Consider the following 21638-nt stretch of genomic DNA (forward strand, 5'->3'; position numbering starts at 1 on the left):
CAACCAAGGAAATATTTAAAACTTTAACTCTCTCCTTATTGAAAGAGCTAGTGGCTTGGTTTAGACAGATTCACAAATGAGGACATTTGAAATGCTTAACCAAAAAGCAGACCAACCGTCCTTTGCTCTTATCCTTCTCATCCTCATCTTGTTTCCTAGAAGCAAGCTCTTGTAACTTTTCTAGCTATTCATTTTGATATTTCCCTTCATATTTCTATACTGCTGTTTCTAGATACTATTGACTTTCTTTTATAGCAGATGAGGACTTAGCTTCTTTATACTACTTCCTCCCGCATTCTTCTCCCTCCATTCTTATGAGCATATTTGTAATTGTTATTAATGTTTGGTATCTACATTATTATGACTAAGTTCTGTTTATTTTCAGCCAAGTCATGTATTATAATATTTTCTATTTTTATACAAAAGAAGTACTTATTCATAATTTAATGTTTTTATAGAGTTAAAAATTACCTAACTTTTCATTTACTTAGTGATTTGTGTACCTAGTACTAATTCATTAACAAATGTTTAGAGTGCCCTCCATGTGCCAGGTATTATTCTTGGTGCTTGGGGATACATCAGGGAACAAACTAGACAAAAATTCCTTCTTTTGTGTTATTTACGTTCTAGTTGAGAGATACAGTAAACATAATAAAGAAGTAAAATATATGTTAGAAGGTGATAGGTGCCAGGGGGAAAAAAAGGAGAGCACCCTAGAGGAATTGGGAATATGATATAGGCATGGGTGGTGATGCGAAATAGGCTGATGAAGAGTAGGTCTCATTGAGAGGAGGGCATTTGCATAAAGATTTAAGCTCCTCCCTATGTTATTTTCCACGTACCAAATGCCTTGGATACGCTGACATTACAGTTTCCCTAGTGGCTTGCCCTCTTGGAGCCCTCTGTCTGCTCCAGCCAGGAATGGCACTCCAGAGACCTGCAGCACAAATGTTGTACTGGGATTTCCCTTGGCCACTTTACTGGATTTGATTATCTGTTTCCTGGATCCCCTGTCTTTCTCTTACTTGGTCCATGCTCTCTTTTTTTTTTTTTTTTTTTTTGCGGTACGTGGGCCTCTCACTGCTGTGGCCTCTCCTGTTGCGGAGCACAGGCTCCGGACGCGCAGGCTCAGTGGCCATGGCTCACGGGCCCAGCCGCTCCGCGGTATGTGGCATCTTCCCAGACCGGGGCACGAACCCGTGTCCCCTGCATTGGCAGGCGAACTCTCAACCACTGCGCCACCAGGGAACCCCCATGCTCACTTTTTGATGGAGCGAATTATCATAGCTTCCTGAGAAAGGGTACATAAAGGGAGAAAAAAAATCTTGAGAACCTGGATATCTCAAAGTACTTTTAACCTACTCTTACAATTGGTTGAAAGTTTGACTCAGTTTAGAACTCTAGGTGAGAAATCATTTCTCTTAGAATTTTCAGTGCCTTACTGCAATGTCTTCAAGCTTCTACTGTTTCTGTTGGGAAACATTGAGGCCCATGATTCATAATTCTTTATATATGACCTATTTTTTCTCTCTGAAAACTTCTAAGATTTTCTCTTTATCCTGATGTCCTGCAATTTTAAGATGATGGGCCAGGCTCTGGTGTGAGTTTTTGTTTTGTTTGTTTGAATTTATTGTGCTTGGCACTAGTGGGCCTTGTATTCCTCAATTCTGACAACTTTTCTGATGTTACTACTTTGATAGTTGACCGAAGTAGCTAAATTGATCAACTGCAACCCAAAGATGAAGACTTTGGTTGGTCATGTTTGGTCACACCATAGTACATAAAACCCTGAATGTATAGAGGCATTTATATGATAGGCAGGTATTATTATTATTTTATTCTCTAAAATTATTGACGTAAAAGGCAGAATGTTTTTGTTTTTTCTCGCTCCTGGAACTTAGAATGAGTACCTATGGTGGCAGGTCTTGTTTGCTATGCTGTTGTCATTCAAGGTTTGCAGGTTGTGTCCCCATCCCCCCCCCCAACTCTTGCAGGCAGGAAGTCTCCAGATGTTATCTTCTCACTTTCCATCTTGCTCACTTGGCTGCCCTTTCACCTTTCTTCGTCTTTCTCATATTTTTTCATATATATCTACACATATATTTGATTGACATAAAAGTCATTACATAAAATTTACCATTTTAAAGTATGCAAGTCAGTGTTTTTTAGTTTATTTACAATGTTGTATGACTATCACCAGTATCTAATTCCAGACCATTTTTATCACCCCCAAAGAAAAACCCCCTACGTAAAGTGGTTACTCTCCATTCACCCCTCCTCCTAGTTCCTGGCAACTACTCTTTTCTCTGAAGCTCTGAATTTGCCTGTTGTGGACATTTCATATAAATGGGATCATGTGGTTTGTGGCATTTTGTGTGTTTTCTTTACCTTATAATGTTTTCAAGGTTCATCCATATTGTAGCATGTATCAGTACCTTACTGATGTTCTTAACTCAGGCTCTGGGTGTTTGTTTTTTGACCATACAGAGAAAAATCTGCATTTATTATTCTTATTTTGATTATGATACTGGCCTTTAATTTACCTTTTCAGAAAACATTTGTTGGCTACGAAATGATATTGAATACTTTTAATTTTAAGTATACATTATTTATTTTTTAGTATGCCACTACTGAGGTCAATGGAGAACATTACATGACCCCGGAAGACTTTGTCCAGCGCTATCTTGGACTGTATAATGATCCAAATAGCAATCCGAAGATTGTGCAGCTCTTGGCAGGAGTAGCTGATCAAACCAAGGATGGGTAAGAACCTTTATGCACTTTTTAAAAAAACTAATGTTCTTCCATATTATGTTAAAAAATAGGAAAACCATGAATTTACCCATGACCATCTGGAATTTTAATATTAATAAACCATATCTTTTCTTAGAAGTTTATAAAAACTGTTATTTAGTGCCATTATCAAATATACTAGCATTTCTTTCTTTTTTTGAAAAAAAAATTACATGCAAAAGCTGTATTTTATATTGAATAACCTGAGCAGAATGATTTTCACGTAACTAAGTGTCTTTCATTCATTCATTCATTCAGTAAATATTGAGTACCTACTATATTTTAGGCAGTGTTCTAAGTACTAGAATTCCATCAGTGAATAAATCATAGAAAACCAATAAACAAAATTTTAAAGTAAATTATAACGTTAGGTGGTTATAACTGCTATGAAGAAAAATAAATCAGGGAAGAATTTAGAGAGTGGTATTTATTCATTTATCTGTGTACTCATTTATCTGACAAATATTTATTGAACAACCACCATTTGCCAGGCACTGTTGGACGTTAGAAATACAAATTAAATGAGGTTCCTGACTGTAAGAAGAAGCTCATGGCTTAGTGAGAAAGAGGATGAGTAAACAAAGAAAAAAAGTAATACTTTGGGAATAAGGTGTTATAGTAGAACCATATGAAACATACAAAGGACACCCAAGAAAGCATGGTTAACTATGTTTTGGGTGGTCAGGAGAGCATCTTAGAAGAAGTGATGCTTGAGTGAAATCTGGCAAGACAAAAAGGAGCTTGCTGGTGGTTGGACAAATAGGGAGGAGAATTCCAGGAAAGGGAACAACAGTGGCATGAAACATCAAGGGCCACTTGCATGTCTCTGCTGCATACACATTGAGGAGGTTGTGTTATAAGTACTTCGGTGGGGCTGTGGCATTGCTTTGTTGTTGTCAGAGTAGCAGTTGGAGTGCAGCTGGGGACCTCATGTGCTAAGCTTTGACTGTATCCTGTAGGCTTGTGACTCTCAGATTTGGAGGTATTTTTAGCCTGGTAGTGTACACATGTGTGCAGTCACAGAAGTTACAAGGTGCATCTTACTAGAGTGTCAGTTTACTCAAATCAAGGGGAAACAGCATTTTTATATTAGAATCAAGTATGACTGTATTATGGAGGGAATGGAATATTTATATGCCTTGCTTTGTGAGTTCCAAGCTACAGCCCCAGGCCTCCAAGGGCCCAGTTTCTTTATCCTACCTGTAGAGGTGCTTGTGTGAAGAACTTTGAAAAACTAGGCAAAACTAGTTTTAAGTCTTTAAACCTTATTTCTGTTATTACAAATACGATCAGATTTTAGAAAAATGGAAGGTCAGAGTAGGACAAGACTTGCATGCAGTGAAATTCGTTTAGAAGGCTGTTTAATAGTTAAAGTAGAAGTGTTGGTTTCTAAGTTCTTTGAATCCTGGGTTATTGTATTCATTTGTATTTTCTCATAGAATCTAGCACAGTGCATGAAAGTTACTATGAGTACTTTATATCTTGGAAAGATTTTGTATAATTTATCAATGGCAGATATCGGGGAACTTGTATACATTTTGTGCCTGGTCTCTTAAGAAAAGTCAAATGAACTGCTGAGTTACTGTGGACCATTCAGTCATTGGGTCTCTCAATAGTGATTAGACAGTAAGGCATATAAAAATTAATCATATTTAATCAGAATTCCTTCTTCAAATTTATTAAAGCTCTTTTAGAAACTTTTATTAGAGTATTTATTGTCATTAATTTGGCCTGAGACTTGCTTTCAGATATCCATATCTTTTCAGATGCTTCCTTTTGTGACTGTCTGCTCTGATCCATCCTACTTGTCTATCTTATTTGAAGCTTCATGTGGTTCTGCCAGAATCAGTTGTGTTGTTAAAGTGTGGTCAAGTGTAATCAAGTGTTTAAGTTGCCAGAGTGGGATAGATCAAAAATGGGTTTGGCTAGTAAAGAATCTAATACTGTTGAATAGTGTTTACTTAAAAAAAAAACCAAAAACTGTTTCTCTTTTGAAAAGGTAAATCTGTTCTATTTCAAATTTTAAAAACATCTTAAACTTCCTTTTTCCCCTCTCTCCTTGGAATAAATCAGATTGAGATTGGGTAGGAAATCTGATTCATAGAGTTAGGTCATAAAAATTATAAATATATGATAAATATATGTTTATGAAACATATAGATTATTTCTAAAAGCAGAGAAAGGTGGAATTTTCTAGAAACAGTGATTCTTTTTTCTTTTTTTAATTAATTAATTTTTTGGCTGCGTTGGCTCTTCATTGCTGCGCATGGGCTTTTTCTAGTTGCAGCGAGTGGGGGCTACTCTTTGTTGCGGTGCGCCGGCTTCTCATTGTGGTGGCTTCTTTTGGTGCGGAGCACGGGCTCTAGGTGCGTGGGCTTCAGTTGTTGCAGCACGCAGGCTCAGTAGTTGTGGCCTGTGGGCTCTAGAGCGTAGGCTCAGTAGTTGTGGCGCACGGGCTTAGTTGCTCTGCAGCATGTTGGATCTTCCCGGGCCAGGGCTCGAACCCGTGTCCCCTGAATCGGCAGGCGGATTCTTATCCACTGCGGCACCAGGGAAGCCCTAGAAACACAGTGATTCTTAACCTCCCGTTCTTGGATAGTCTTCAGAGTTTCCTGAACTTGCTGAAATATAATGCGAAATGAGTGAATTTGTATCTGCATTTTTCTGGGGAGAAATCACACGTTTTTCAAAAGGGTCTATGACTTCAAAAAGGTTATGAAGAACCTAGGGGCAAGACGGAAATAAAGACACAGACCTACTAGAGAATGGACTTGAGGATATGGGGAGGGGGAAGGGTAAGCTGGGACAAAGTGAGAGAGTGGCATGGACATATATACACTACCAAACATAAAATAGCTAGCTAGTGGGAAGCAGCCGCATAGCACAGGGAGATCAGCTTGGTGCTTTGTGACCACCTAGAGGGGTGGGATAGGGAGGGTGTGAGGGAGGGAGACACAAGAGGGAAGAGGTATGGGGACATATGTATACGTATAACTGATTCACTTTGTTATAAAGCAGAAACTAACACACCATTGTAAAGCAATTATACTCCAGTAAAGATGTTAAAAAAAAAGTTAAATATCATTGTTAAAGTTTCTTTAATACTTTTAAGAAAATCAGAGGCTTTGATAATGTTTAACTTATTCCAAGTAGCCAACCCTTCCTCATTTAACGTTTAAGGAAAATGAGCTCCAGAGAGGTTGATTGACTTCCCCAATAACACAAGATTAAGTTCTCTTAATTAAAAAAACTATCTTTTCCCCATTGTTCTGTTTCCCGCCCCTTTACCCAGGGCAATGATGAAAGGTTAGAATAGTTCAGTTGGTCCATCTTTTTTCCGGCTCCAAGAGGTATTCCTTGATTCTATTATACTTTTTGATGATGAGTCCTATAGATATATAACTTGAAATAGAATCACATAATATTGTTTATAATTACCCCAGACCAAATCTCAGTTAATACAACTAGCATAAACAAGTTTGAGTGATTTAGTTAAGTGTATCGGAAAAGGAGGTTTGGGAGTGGTCAAATGTGGCCCCATGCTCTGCCCTTACCCTCCATGTTTTCTTAGCATGTAAACTGCCCCCTTTCTCTTCTTCCCTGCTCCCTTTCCTCCAACAGATAGTAAAATAAGCAGGAGTGTTTCGATACAGGTGCTTGCTATGGAGAGCCATGTAGAAACAGCATTGTATAGTATAAATAGCATGATGGGTTGTCTAAAAGTAAAAGCCATTAGCCAAGCATTATTTGTGAGATTGTGGCTTAAACTTTGAAGTTCTGGCTGTATAATGAAAAGCAAAATGATTTTGTGCATTAATTGCAGATCTCAGGGACCATTATTGTGTGATTTAATCTAAAATATTTAGATTCTTGTTTGAAACTGTAACTTCTAGAACCATAGTTTCTATATTTAGCTCTAGTCAGAATTTCATCAGGAGGCCCTATTCTCCTATAATGTGGAAAACTCTAGTTTTCCTTCCTTTCTTTTTCACAAATGTTTTCCTTTAATATTCTACATGCATATAGAAAAACGTTTAATGAGGAAATCTTGGTTGTTTTAAAAATTACAAAATTATCATATTAATGTTGTGGAATTTTATTAGTTTCCATTCAGTAAATTAAAAAGGATCTCTTTAGGAAAATTTTAAAACATCAAATTAATAAAATATATTATTTCAAAGTTATAAAATGAATACATGTTCTTTGAAAAAAGTCAAACAGCAGGTAGGGTAAAAAGTGAAGGTGCCCCCTCATCCTCGTTAAAAGAAAACAAACTATGGGCTCCCCTGGTGGCGCAGTGGTTAAGAATCCACCTGCCAATGCAGGGGACATGGGTTTGAGCCCTGGTCCAGGAAGATCCCACATGCTGTGGAGCAGCTAAGCCCGTGCGCCACAACTACTGAGCCTGCGCTCTAGAGCCCGGGAGCCACAACTACTGAAGCCCACGTGCCTAGAGCTCGTGCTCCACTACAAGAGAAGCCACCACAATGAGAAGCCCATGTGCCACAATGAAGACAACAGCAACTAGAGAAAAGTCCACGTGCAGCAAAGAAGACCCAACGCAGCCAAGAATAAATTTAAAAGAAAAGAAAACAAACTATTTATCAAGGTGTGAAGTAAGCAACGGTTTCTTCACTCCACAGTTAGTGGCTTGTGGTTTGCCTTTGTTTTGCTGAAGTCTTCATCGGATTCTTTTATAGATAGGAGAATCATGGCAGAATAAAGGAAAAAGAGCTTTAAAAATTATTCTGGAACATGTTTGCTTTATGTTGCCGGATAAGCAGACTGTTTCTTGCTTTCTGAAAAGTATTGTTACATTACAATGTGGTATAAAATGCCTGTGGACTAAAAATAGATAAGGAGCATATCAGAGAGAATAAGTGGCCTATCCCCACTCCCCATTTCCTCCCAATATTTTATTATGAAAAATTTCAAACATTCAGGAAAGTTGAAAGAATTTTACAGTGAATACCCTATATACCCACCACATGTATTCTACCATTAACATCTTTCTCTACTTCTTTTCATGTATCTATCGTCTATCTTTACATCAGTCCGTCTTATTTTTTTTTACACATTTCAAGTAAATTGCAGACACTGATACATTTCTTAAATATTTCAGCATGCATATTATTAACTAGAATTTAATATTTGTTTTGAGGTTTTTTTCTTTAGATGTAACATTTACACACAGTGAAAAATATAAATATTAAAGGTACATTTCCTGAGTTTTGGCAAACATGCACACCTGGGAAACCCCATGTGACTTATTATTTTTTATTGTATTAAAATATATATAACATAAAATTTACCATTTTAGCCATTTTTAAGTGTACAGTGCAGTGGCATTAAGTACATTCACATTGTTGTGCTATCGTCACCGCTGTTCATCTCCAGAGCTTTTTCATCATCCATACTGAAACTTCATACCCATTAAACAAGTCCCCATTCTCCCCCAACACCCAGTTCCTGGTAACCACTATTCTACTTTCTGTCTCTATGAATTTGTTCTAGGTACTTCACATCAGTGGGACAATACAATATTTGCTCTTTTTCATCTGGCTTATTTCACTTAGCATAATGTTTTAAAGATTCATTCACGTTGCAGGATGTATCAGAATTTCATTCCTTTTTAAGGGTGAATAATATGAAGTGACTTATTTTTAAGTTGCTTTTGTGTTTCTTAATTGACTTTTCTTTCTTTAAATAAATCACTGTATTAACAAAGGTAACTCTGAGTATTGAGGGTTGGCTGAGTATTATAATAATGTTCTACTTGCTGTAGGTACCAGATACCCTTTCTATTTTTCAACTATAACTTTAAATTTGGGATTGGGGGGCAGGATGGTGAACACTGGATTGAAGACAGGAGTTGAGTCTTCGACGTGGCCCACTGGGTTGCTGAATGTCTTTGAACAGATCACTTCTTCAGATTTTCTAAGGGTCCTTCTGACTCTAAATTTCATGAATATATGATTTGCCTTTTTGAATATACTGGTAGATAAAAATGTAGATATTTAATAAAGTCCATAGAATTTATATTTTAAACAAAATGGCACTTAGTTGGAAATCTACGCTGCCAGAGTCTCAAATCTGCAGGGGCAGGTGTAGATAACTGGCAAGCCCTGGTCTCTCTGAAGAAGGCAGCTTCTGCTAGGCTCCAGGAAGCTGGTGCTACTTGGAACCAGAAACCTGTTGCCCAAGTTCACAATTTATCAAGAGAAACCAGAAAACTGGATACTTTTGTGAAATCTTAGGATTTCCTAATGTTGGCAGCAAACCTAACTAAAAACATAATGCTTTACATGCTAAAGAAAACATATGTGTGGGCCAAATTCAGTCTGCCAGCCAACCACTTATGACCTTTGCTAGTTAAGGAAAAGGTCTTTGACCTCTTCTCATAAATACAGAAAGTTTTACTACTGAGCATGAAATATGCTTTAAAGCTACATATTCTGTATTTCAGGGTAATTGTACTTTTGATGTCTAATTCCTGAGACTCGTTTTAGAAAAACCAAGATGCTGGGCATTGTTCTTCCCTCCTATAATCAGCCTAGCTACTTCTAATTTTTATTTTTAAAATTAATGTTATGAGCAGAAGAAATAATGCTAATTCTTTATTATAAATATAAAAATTGCAAATGTTTCTGAATTACATAATGTAGAACGTGAAAGTCTACTCCAACTCATTTCCTAGATCACTATTGTATTTGTGTTATACATTCTCATTGATCTTTAGTTTTGTTCAGAGCTTAAAACCACATATTGCTCATTGCTTTTTAGGAGTGTGTGCATAGTCATGATGATACCTGATATATTGTTACTTCTTTGTTTTTTACTACCCTACAATTTGTGTACTGATAATCATACTTTTGAGTTTTACTATATTTTTTAGTAATGCATAAGGTGTGTTATGACATGTGGCCTGATAAACAGTTTCGATTGTTCCTCCCAGGATTCATTAGGCACTCAAGCTCCTAATTTCACCAAGGATTCTTCAGCGTGGGCACAGTGAGGGCATAGTCTTCAGTGCCCTGAATACTACCACCACAAAGCCTTTCTTTCCCTCAAAAAAGGGTAAAGGCATAGTGTACATCGTTGCTTTGGATATAATGTAATCTGTGTAATTTGAACATACTTCAAAGTGTTTTAAGTAATAGAAAATATAACTTTGAATGTAAAATATGTCTTAGATGAATGAGGGCATAAAATGAAAAGTAAAATGTAGTCACTTTTTTAATACTGTGTTGGAAAACAGGTATCTCTAAAAAGTCATGTATTCTAAATTGGGTGTATTCAAGAAGATTTATGAGTTCCTACCCTGAATCAAGCCTGTGCTCTGACAGGCCTACTTTCTAACGGAGAATTGGACTTTAAACAATGAGTTACATAATTACTTTAACAAGAATTCTGTGAGGGGCGCTAAAAAAGTACAGTACTGCTGTAAGGTGTGAAGGGGATGTGACGTCATCTGGGGACTTTAAGATGATTCTCTTGAGGAAATGATATTTGAGATGAGCTATATAAAGACTGGGGTCGGGGCTTCCCTGGTGGCGCAGTAGTTGAGAATCTGCCTGCCAATGCAGGGGACACGGGTTCGAGCCCCGGTCTGGGAAGATCCCACATGCCGCGGAGCAACTGGGCCCGTGAGCCACAACTACTGAGCCTGCGCGTCTGGAGCCTGTGCTCCGCAACAAGAGAGGCCGCGATAGTGAGAGGCCCGTGCACCGCGATGAAGAGGGGCCCCCGCTTGCCGCAACTAGAGAAAGCTGTCGCACAGAAACGAAGGCCCAACACAGCCAAAAATAAATAAATAAATAAATATTAAAAAAAAAAAAAAAGACTGGGTGGAAATTTAATGGACAGAAGTTTGGAGATGGTGGGATCATTCCAAGGAAAATGAATTGCTGAATGATGGACCTGAGTGGAAGGAGCATGGATTGTTTTAGGAGCTTAAAATGAGTGGCCTGGAGTGCAGAGAGCAGGGAAGAGATATGGAGAAGTCAGATCCTGTGGGCCTAGAAGCTACATTAAGAATTAGGTCTGTTCCTTTGGATAGGGTGACTGTAAATGTATTGTCCGAATCAGCCCATTTGAGAGTAAAATGTGGCACTACTGGTGTGTGTGTGTATAATTACTTGGATATATACTGTTATATGTATTTCTTGGATATATACTGTCACTTGGATACTAGTCACTATCAGTAGCAGCAACATGGTATGAAATATTTGCAGCAAGATTTGTTGTGGAAGATGACTCTAAACTAGCATATGCCTACTCCATAAGATCACTGAAGGCAATTTCAGTGTAGTTTTGGCCACTGGCTAATTTCACAACCTTGAGTATTATAGGATGAAATAAGTTAGTTTTCTTCCTTTTGGTTTTGAATTTTCCTTTAAAAATTTTATTGTTGACATTTCAAACATATATAAAACAAAGAGTAGTATAATAAATGCAATATACTCATCGCCCACTTTTTTTGAGGTTAGTTTGTGCTTTTATTTGCCAGTATAATTTAACCACAGTGGCCTGCAAACTTTTTTGATCTAAAAAGTACATTTTACGTCACAGTCCAACAAACACACACATATATAATATGTATACATATATAAAAGTGTAACAAAAGTTTTGCCAAAAATGTCTACCCTGAGTGTTAATTCTTTTTTAAGACTTTTTTTTTTTAACCAAGGATGAACTGCACTGACACATCATAATCACCAAGGTCCCCAGTTCATCTTAGGGTTCACTTTAATGAAGTAAATACACCCACTTTTAATAATTATTAAGATAATTATTAAATTTGTTTCACTTATACCTCCATCCATTCCTCCATCTTCTGGAGTATTTTGAAGCAAATTCCGGGTGACATATTTCATCTGTAAATATCTCAGTGTGTATTTCTAGAAGATAAGAAAAGTTACCAAAAACCAAACAAAACCTCCTCAAAAGCATTGATGTCTTAATATCATCAAGCATTTGTGTTGTAACAGTATTTCCATTTCCTGATTGTTTTATAAACTAAAAAAAATTTTTTTTACTTTGCTTTAATCAGAATCCAAATAAGATCTGTATCTTTGTAATTAATTGCTACATCTCTTAGGTCTTCAATGAGGTTCTCCTCCATATCTTCTTTAAAAGTTCTTTTTTTTTTTGCATATACAGAATGTTCACTCTGTAGTTTCCCACAGTCTGCATTTTTGCTGATTGTGTTTCTGTGGTAATGTTTAATTTGAGATGTTCCTTTGTCCTTTGTATTTTTCTGTAAATTGTTGATTACATCTAAAGTGGTTCTCGGTGGGGCAGGTGCTATTGGCATCTAGTGGGCAGAGGCCAGCGATGCTGCTAATCATGATACAATGCACAGGAGGCCCCCACAGCAAAGAGTTATCCAGCTTCAAATGGCACGATTGAGGGCCAAGCTTTAGAAACTCTGATCTAGAGACTTGATCAGATTCAGGTTCAATTATTTTCAGTCTAGTCTCTTTCTTCTTGCCATGTTAGAGGCTATTGATTATTGCCCAGGTCCATTAATGAGTTAAGGGTTTACAAAACGGTAACTTTCTATCATTCCTTCTTTCTGTCTTATCTGGAATACCACTATAAAGAGACACTTCCCTTCATCAGTTATTTGGTTACCCTGAGCTACAATTCATACTGTAAAGGCAGGTTACCAGCCAATAATATTTTATATTTTATTCCAGGTTGATCTCCTATCAAGAGTTTTTGGCATTTGAATCTGTTTTATGTGCTCCAGATTCCATGTTCATAGTGGCTTTCCAATTGTTTGACAAGAGTGGAAATGGAGAGGTGACATTTGGTAAGAAAAAAAAAAGATTATATATTTAAGTGAAGTTAGTGAGGCTGGTTCAGTTTTTAATTGCTAAATGTAGTAACTGCATATAGATTGCTGCTTATTTTAAGAGCTAGTCAAAAAATGAAGTATTAATTTCCTAAAAGGATTTACATAGATAAAATTAAAATGGCTTTATTTTCTTTTAAGCATTAGACTATTGCAAAAAATTAAGGAATTTAGGAATGTCGTTACATCAACTCATTGACTCTCTGACACTTTCACATTCCTAAAGTAGGTAGTATAAAATTATCTTGTTCTGGGCCAGCCTGGGCAACATTTTTTATGAAACAGACTGAACAACGTGGAGTAATCATCTCATACCTTCAGGAATTTTTGGGTAGAGAGTTCAGAGCTTCTCTGGAGCATCTTTGGAAAATTGCTGCTATGTCATTTTAACACCTAAGAATGGAACGGAAGGAGGGCGTTAAGGCAAGAATAGTTAGCATTCTCTGAACCCCCATTTTAGATTTTTGGTTTTAGGCAACAAGGCTAGAATATTAAAGTTACCATTTGAATTGGATGTAGAAATCAATTTAAATCCTTTGGTAGGCACATAATCTAGCACATTGTGGATGTCTCAAAGCATACAAGCTAGGATTTCTATCTATAGCCATGTATTAGTTTTTTGAAGAGGCTTACTTGCAGAAATTAGTATGTGTTTAGTAAGAGTATCAGCTAATTTTTTCCTGCAAGAGGCTTTTCAATAAAAATAATGTAGTGTTATCAAGGACCTAGAGCACTCCTCCCTTTTTTTTTAATATTTGGATTTTTTTTATTGTGGTAAAACAACACCTAACATAAACCTTAGCATCTTAACCATTTGTAAGCGTACAGTTCAGTAGTGTTAAGTATATTCACACTGTAATGAAACAGATCTCCAGAACTTTTTCATCTAGTAAACCTCAACTTGAACTCCTTTAGTGGTGTGAATTGGAATCAATATGTGGTAGGGAAACTCTTGAAAATCAGGCTTCCCCTGAGCCACAGTGCTAAATATTTATTCACTGTAGTGTTGGTTATTAAAACAAATATCCTCTAGTTAAACCCAGAGGAAGGTGTGTCGCTGCTATGGTGAGAATGGTGAGAAAATACAGGTATTTGAAAGGACCAGTGTGCGCCTTTGCTGTCATCTTAGTGGGCACATGTTCTAGCTTGGCATTGATTGTTTCCTTCTTTCTGCCCACTGACCCAGTTGTCTTCTGTTATCAGAAGATTTTCCCAAATAAATACCTATGCAGAGCTCTTCAGGTGTCTGTGTTTATCTTGGCATTCTCTCTGCTTTGGAGCAAGCTCTGGCCATTCTGCCTCCTAAAGAATGTTGATTTTCCTCAGAAACACCCAGATTTTATAGTTTAAAGCATAAAGCCTTTATCATCTCATCATTCAGCATTAACCCTGTACTGCTGAGAATGCTGCCTTTTCTATTTTCAATAAGTATCACACATGCTCATATACCTTATTTCCAAATGTGATGCACAGATGCTTGGGAAATAACTTGATATAAATATCTGCCTTAGTGACAGTATACCTGTGCTTCTGTCATGTGTCCATTTCTTAAGAATTAGATTTCCCGAAACCAAATTCTATTTTTTTTGGTCCCCTTTACCTTGGTATCATGATTCTTTGTGCCTCCTCCATTTGATTGCTTTTTCCAATTTCTATTTTAAAAATAAGTCACTCAAGTCAGTTTATTCAACAGACTAACAATAGAGACTCATGCCATTGTTGATTAGCAGATTAAAATGTGTAGGAAGTAGCTGAATGGTTTATACACACATTATTTCATGCAGATGAAAGCTTGTAGTTATTAGACTCCAACTTTAGCGTTTTATAGATCTTTTGTTTTTCCCTCAGACTACGATTTATGAGTTAAAATTCCAAGAAAATATAATTAGGATTAAAAGCAGAACAAATCAGTTTTAGTTTTTATAGCACCTGTTCTGAACTGAAGAGCATATAAACCCTCCAGAATCCTTCATTCTGCTGCTCCATAATCTAGAGTTAGGAAGATTCTTATGGAATGAGAAAAAATTGAGCTCCCTTTCGACATTGTTCCTGTGGTCCCTGGCTAACTGGATGGTTCTCTTGAGGGTGCTCACCTATTTGCTGGGGACCTTGACCATTTCCCCTCCCTGCCCTACATCCCAAATTCTGAGGATTCATTTTTAGACAAACTTTCTTAACTAAAATGAAAAAAATCATAATGAAGGAGAGAAATTTTAATTTTATATTCTTAAGAAAAGAAGAAAAGCATTGAAACTGTTACAGATGCCATTTAACAAAATTTCTAAGGCCCACTCATTTCAGGCTGTATTCGAGACTACAGAATTTCAACATAAGGAAATAATTAACTTGGAGTTTGTTTTAATAGGATTTTGGATCTATGATAAAGGTCAGTTTTCATGTTTGTACTCACTTAATAAAATGAATTGTGCTTATGTATTTATAGACGTATGTTTAGGTAAAAGGAAAATTTAGATCCATTCTAACTCTAAATCCTTTTCACCAGATGGCCTTATGTTTTCTAGTTTGGAGCTTATTTAAAGTATAGATTTTTCTTGTGCACGTCAGGAGAGAAAGGCGGGAGAGAATATTGGATGCAAGGTGTAATGGAGTGGGGAAAGACTATTACGCCGTCAGTATATCTCATGGACTATGACGATGATGTTATCTGTGTACTTGTGTATATTCTCATCTATGCTTTTTTTTTAGATATGCTTTTTATACACATCAAATTGTGTACTTAAATTGTGTGTATCTTTGCAAATATTTATATATATCAGTATTGAACAACATTTACTTGAATGCTGGACAAGTTTTTTTTTTTTTAATTAGAGATACCTCTGCTCTGGGCGAGAGGACTTACATTGAGACCTTGGTCATCCATTTTAGAATGTACAAGCTCAAGAGAGGGTTTTGGAGTTTTTAAAAGAGTGAATAAAATCATCAGTTGTTTCTTCTTTGGTGTTCTTTTAGTAAAACTTCTAATGCATGCTGTGGATGATTACTTAATGGCTTGTATATCTGTTTCTGCCTGGTGGCATGAGCCTTATAGGGGCCATTGCATGACTGGTGTGTGCTAGATATTGTGTAAACTTGCCTTGGTCTCACTGTTGTCCACTAGTGTACTGGATATTCTGCTCAATAGAATTAGATTGACGTACCCTAGATAACCAGCTATTCTACATTGTGTTGTCAATAGTTGCCATGCATTTGTCCCAAGTTAAAAAAAAAAACAAAAACCCTATTGCTTTAACAAGGATGTAATCATTCTAAAAAAAACCCCAACAACACTCTTACCTATTAACTAATAAATGTTATATATTCTAAATTTTCTATTAAAAATCTCATCAACATTGTGTTCCAAAGTGTTTGCCTGGGAATGGGAACTCTCTGAAGAAAACTTTTCCAGGGCACATCTTTACCCCGACCGTAGAACCCTCAAAAAGTAGGGATTCCTTTCGATTTTGTACCGTGTTTGACCATCATTATGTATAACAAATAAAAATGTGTTCCATTTGTGCCTCTAAAACAGACTCTTTTTCCCTAAAGGGAATAATAATCTGATTGGGCTGTTTTAGGCATGACCACTGCTATTGTTAAAAAGAGTTAGGAGATGGAAGTCTAGATATGAAAAATGTCATATCCTCTCTCAGTGGAAGCAAAGCTATAGACATGGTATAATATGAAATTCTAATGGTAATAAATGCCTAGTTTAACTTGGTAAGAATGAGAGCTTCACCTGGGTGTTCAAATTAAATCAGGAAGACTTTTTGAGACTCCTTTCAGGTATCGCAGAGAAGGTCACATTAATATTCAAGGCTATAGAGTAGGTTAGAATTTGAGGTAAAAAGAGAACATGGTTTTACTTGTTTTTATGCCATTTGGTGATAGATTGTTGAAGCATCTAACTTCTGTAGTAATAGATGCTCTTTAAATGTAAACTCATTTTTCCTGAGAAGTGGACCTTTACATATATTTGGCAGCAGGACTACTCTGTTGACTGATTGTACAGTAGTCCCTTTTGGAGGTAGGTAAAGGGTTACCAGAGGAGGTCACCCCGGAAACTAATGAGCCACCTGGAAATAGAACCCAGAAGTCTGGCCTGACATGCTGGGTTGGCTGGGACTTCTACAAGCTCCTGTTGTTGATCTTTTTGTTGTTGTTTGTTTTCCTTTTTTTTCTTTTTTAGTTTCTTAGTCGTTCCTCTTCTTTCCCCCCAAGTTTTCCCTCACTGAGAAACTCTTTACTTCTGCAAGTCTTGCCATTGTTTTTGTTCAGTTATACACAAGGATATTCATTGTTCCTGGTGGGAGTCCTTCTAAAAGCCTCTCTGACTTCACTTTAAGAACTGTGCAGGTGAAACTCAGCTATTGAGGACTTTTTTTTCCCCTGACAATAAAAATGTTTGATCTCAAGCCTATAAGTTGGAAGGAGTGGCTCCTGCTGGGCTGGAATCCTTGGAATCAGTATGTCGTTGGGCTGATGGTAGGTGGGCTGTGTCACAGGGCTGATGGCTTGTATACCTACAGGAGGAGTTCTCTGGCCACACCGTTGGTACAGCAGCTCCTTCCAGGCTCATTCATGGAACAGGCATGGCGGCAGTCTTGGAGAAGAGTGCCAGCCCCGGTCAGAGGTAATTTTGTACTGCAGAAAGGTGAACAAGACCAGTAGGAAGCTCCCATAAGGACCAGGGGAGGGATGAGGGTGGATGAGATGGGGAGACACAGTGTGGGCTGCTGGGGAAATTAAAACCTCTGTTAAGACATATTTACATAATATATATGCTTCGATGTATTTCATCTAGTGCAATCATCATAAGTGACTGATACAGCTAAACTGACTAATGTTATATGTCTGTGAACATTTTTACTTAATCACAATTGTCACCATTACCTGCCCTCCTGACAACTCATTGTGCTCCTCTCCTTTAAGCAAAGAGAACATAATGACAGGCTACTTTTGTATCTGGCCCCAATTCCCTTTTCAGAGGAATTATAAACCATCTCTTTCATGAGCCCATGCTCTGCAGGAAGTGAAAACGTGGTCTTTTGTTTTCTATATGTCAGAAAACAAATGGATTCCTATTTCCCCTTAGCAGTGCCAACCTAGTATAAAACACTCGATCATGATCTTGTTGCCAATAAGATGTGACTATCATATCCCTTTCATCCAAGCCAGAACTGTGGCCACTGAAATAGTACTCCTTGGAGAGCTAAAGACCCTTGTTTGCCACTGGAAAGACGGGATTCTCTCTGGGGGGAAACTTGCTATGTAGTTTCAGTTAGATATATTGGGTATATTTGAGATTATTGGTGCTCCCTTTCATGTCGTACAGAAGCTGATAAAACTGGGTAAGATAAGAAGATCATCAGCTCTTTGGGCTATTGCCTCACACAAGTATAAGCTCTCCAGTTCTGGAGCTTTTGTATAACTTTTTTTTTTTTTTAATAAGCATATCCTGGTAAAAGTAAAGCGGTAATTATGAATTTGACTTCAAAACAATAGTTGTACTAATTATTTCTGTAAGCTTCCTGATTTAGCCTTAGGCAGTTGGTAGTGGAAATAATAACAGAAGGGAAGTGGAATATCAAGAGGTGCCAAAGTAGGTTTGAAATTTTGTAGCCTGTGACATGGCTAAAATAATTAAAAGTGTCTGGGGGTAGTTAATAAACAACAGCACATAATAATGGTCATAATAAAACCATATACAAAGCTGTCAACTGACCACTTTGGGTGAAGGGAGAAATGTTTAAACAAATATTCATGGAAAATGACACTTCTATATTTGGGGAAATTATTATGAGTAATTTAAGCCATCATTTTAATTGTTTCAAAGGTATTGTAAGATTTTATTTAAAGGTTGCTAAGTAGTTTACAAAATAGGATTTTAGTTAAAAGTTTTTATTTTAGAGCTATTTTTCTGAATGTAAATTATACATTGTGATTTTGGTTTATAAATATCCTTTTTGTGATAATAGAAGACAATTTTCATGGTTCATTAAATTTTCATAAGTTTGAAAGCTTTTGAATCTTTGGCTTTATTTGATATAGTTTCGCACTTGAGATTCTGATATTTTCCAGTCATACAAAGGGAATTCAGTTTTATTCCACTGTTATATAAAACTTATTTAGGTAGCAAGACGTATATTTCCTATCAAATAGTTGAGTTTTGGGAGTTGTGACCTTTAAAATACAGGTTATAAAATAACTCATTCCCTTTAATAATTTACCTTAATGTTACTTAAATATATGTAGTAATTTAAGTTATCCTAATATGCTTTCCATTAATTTCTTCATATTCCCTTAGTTTAACACTTAAAATAAGAAATCAAATTAATTAATTTGGAAAGAGAAGCAACTAATTAATTGAATTAGGAGGATCCTAAAAAAATCTTTGCTAAACGGCCATAATACTTTTAACTCTAAATAGTTTTTTGCCATCCTTATTATTTTAATTACTTTGTAAACTTTAACATATCTTACAACTTGTTGAAGTTTCATATAGATTCAAGGGTAATCCTTTGTGTTGGTTAGGATCCCATGACTTGCTGTATTGCATTAATTCTTTGCTTTCAGAAACAAAAACTCATATATTTAATTTGTGTTTATGGAAGATGAAAATAATTGACATGATTTGAAAACTCTGAAATACTGTTGCTATTTAGGCCAGAAATAAATGCTACATTCCATTTGAAAGAAAAGATGAGAATCCCATCTCCCCAGTGACATCCAATGCCGCCTTCCAACTGACTAATCACTGTGACCTATTCAGAGCTGTCATGTTGAGTCCAGACTGGTAGGATTTCCAGTTCAGGATTCTTACACTCCCTACTGCTCCCCCAGCATAGCAATGCTTTTATCAAAAAAAAAAAAAAAAAAGTATATTAAAACTAAAGGGAATCCATTAAACCATTTACAATATGAGATTTATATCTTACTCAAAGAATTTGCAGAAATTAGATAAAATAGCATAGTTGGAGATTATAAAACATTAAGCTTGTATTTACTAATTCTTTAGTGTAATTGATAGCTATAGATAGTAAAATCCTTTCACTAATATAATTGGCTTAAATTTGAAAATAATTTTGTTAAGACATCAGTAAAACGGGCTTCCTGCTTTCTTAACTTTGTTAACGATTTTTTTTTTTTTGGCATGAGCTTCTAAATTAGTCTATCCAGTCTATGCTTGTTAAAGTACCAGTCATTTGTGAATTGACTTTCATAGTAAGTGTAGAACGGTGTAAGAAAGTGAATGACTTTGTTAGTGCATGAAGACAAGCTGTCAGAGGGTTTTGGTTGTATATTACACAGTGTGACTGGTTCCTATCTAAAAGTTAGTATACTGTGTTTAGTCCTTCTTTACTTAAAAGTGAATCACTAATTTCACTTATCTTAAAATATTTTAATAGCTGAGACTAATAATCATGGTTTTTATGGGGATCTTGTAGCTTTGTGTCAAGACCATATTTTTGACAATATCAGAAGCTTTTAATAAGGTGCTTGCTGCTGAGCTAATGATATGCTTTTGATAGTATTTCTTATACCTATCTTCAATAGACATATTCAGGCTAGTGTGAATGTAATAATCAAGCCTCAATCAAGCCATACTTAGTATGACAAATATTGCATTATACTGTAATTTAGGTATTCATGCTTCTGATAAAGGGCTTAATTCGACTCCTTGAGGAACCGGGAAAACACTATTGATTTTATACTGGAATGCAAAGTAGCAGCCATTTATAATGCAAGATATAAATCACTTTCTAATTAAAATTAAATCAAGAGAAATTAAGAATCTCATGGCCTTATATGTAATGGTACACAATCTTAACTGTAAAATTATATTTTGTATCAATTGTGCTCCTGTGCATGGGTTTCTGAGCACAAAAAATTTTGCAGCTAATGTTAGTAGAAACAGATAATATTGACTTTTAAAATTTCTCTTAATTTCTTTCTGTAGGAACATTGCAGTGGACTAAACTACTTATTCCAGATATAATTTATTTATTTTTGTTTTCCCTTTCAAGAAAATGTCAAAGAAATTTTTGGGCAGACTACTATTCATCACCATATCCCTTTTAACTGGGACTGTGAATTTATCCGGCTGCATTTTGGGCATAATCGGAAGAAGCATCTTAACTACACAGAATTCACACAATTTCTTCAGGTGAGCTTAGTTTTTCATAACCAGCGTAAATATATACCATTCCTCCTCCATCTCCTTCCCTTTTAGCTTTATTAGTTTATTACAAAAAATAGCAATCCTCTGTGGCATTTCACCCCCATTTTTCATTTCTCACTCCCAGAGGCAACTTATTTAAATTCTCGTAATTGTTTCTTTCGGTGTTTACTTTCATAGCTTTAAATAATAAACATGTGCTGGCACTTGTACTTTTTAATTTTTCACTTTTAGGTATTTTTTATTTAATTTGAACTATGGAAGATTAGGAGCTAGCTTTTTCACCTTTCCCTCTCTATCACAGACTTGGACATTTTCTGTCCCCTCCCTCCATATAATTATGTCATGATTCTGCTTAGATCGGTAATCATATTTGAATCACCACAACTTTGTAAACACTGTGCATGACTAAAATGATTTTCTTAGCGATTCTAATTTTTATTATTTCATTTTCTGTATATTAATGCCAATTCATTCTCAGACTTGGCCTCAGTTACTAAAATCTCATTTTAATATGTTTAAAACAGAGTAGGTGTTTGGTCAATTTCATCCTCTTGGAGCAATCCAGGAGCTTGCTTTCTTTTTAAAAAAATTTGAGGTAAAGTTCAATTAACATAAAATTAACCATGTGAAAATGCACAATTTAGTACATTCACAGTGTTGTGCAACCACCAGCTCTAATTCTGAAACCTTTTCATTACCCCAGATGAAAACCCTGTACCAGTTAAACAGTCACACCCCATTCTTTTTTTTTTTTTTTTTTTTTTTTTTTTTTTTGCTGTACGTGGGCCTCTCCCTGTTGTGGTCTCC

General features: G+C 36.2%; 1 protein-coding gene across 3 annotated transcripts in view; it reads left to right on the forward strand.

Annotated features, from left to right (window-relative positions):
• The window catches only part of SLC25A12 (solute carrier family 25 member 12), a 180323-nt gene that overhangs the window by 99245 nt on the left and 59440 nt on the right, over nt 1-21638 (forward strand). For 2 of the 3 annotated variants that reach the window (XM_067741537.1, XM_067741538.1), the window contains exons 3-5: nt 2621-2763; nt 12495-12610; nt 20677-20816. In XM_067741537.1, coding sequence (XP_067597638.1) covers nt 2621-2763; nt 12495-12610; nt 20677-20816 — 399 coding nt within the window. Of the gene's footprint in view, nt 1-2620; nt 2764-12494; nt 12611-17178; nt 17283-20676; nt 20817-21638 lie in introns of those variants that run through there. The other variant, XM_067741539.1, reaches the window with a different exon arrangement.

The sequence above is a fragment of the Pseudorca crassidens genome, chromosome 6 (assembly GCF_039906515.1).
Source record: "Pseudorca crassidens isolate mPseCra1 chromosome 6, mPseCra1.hap1, whole genome shotgun sequence".
Lineage (NCBI taxonomy): Eukaryota > Metazoa > Chordata > Mammalia > Artiodactyla > Delphinidae > Pseudorca > Pseudorca crassidens.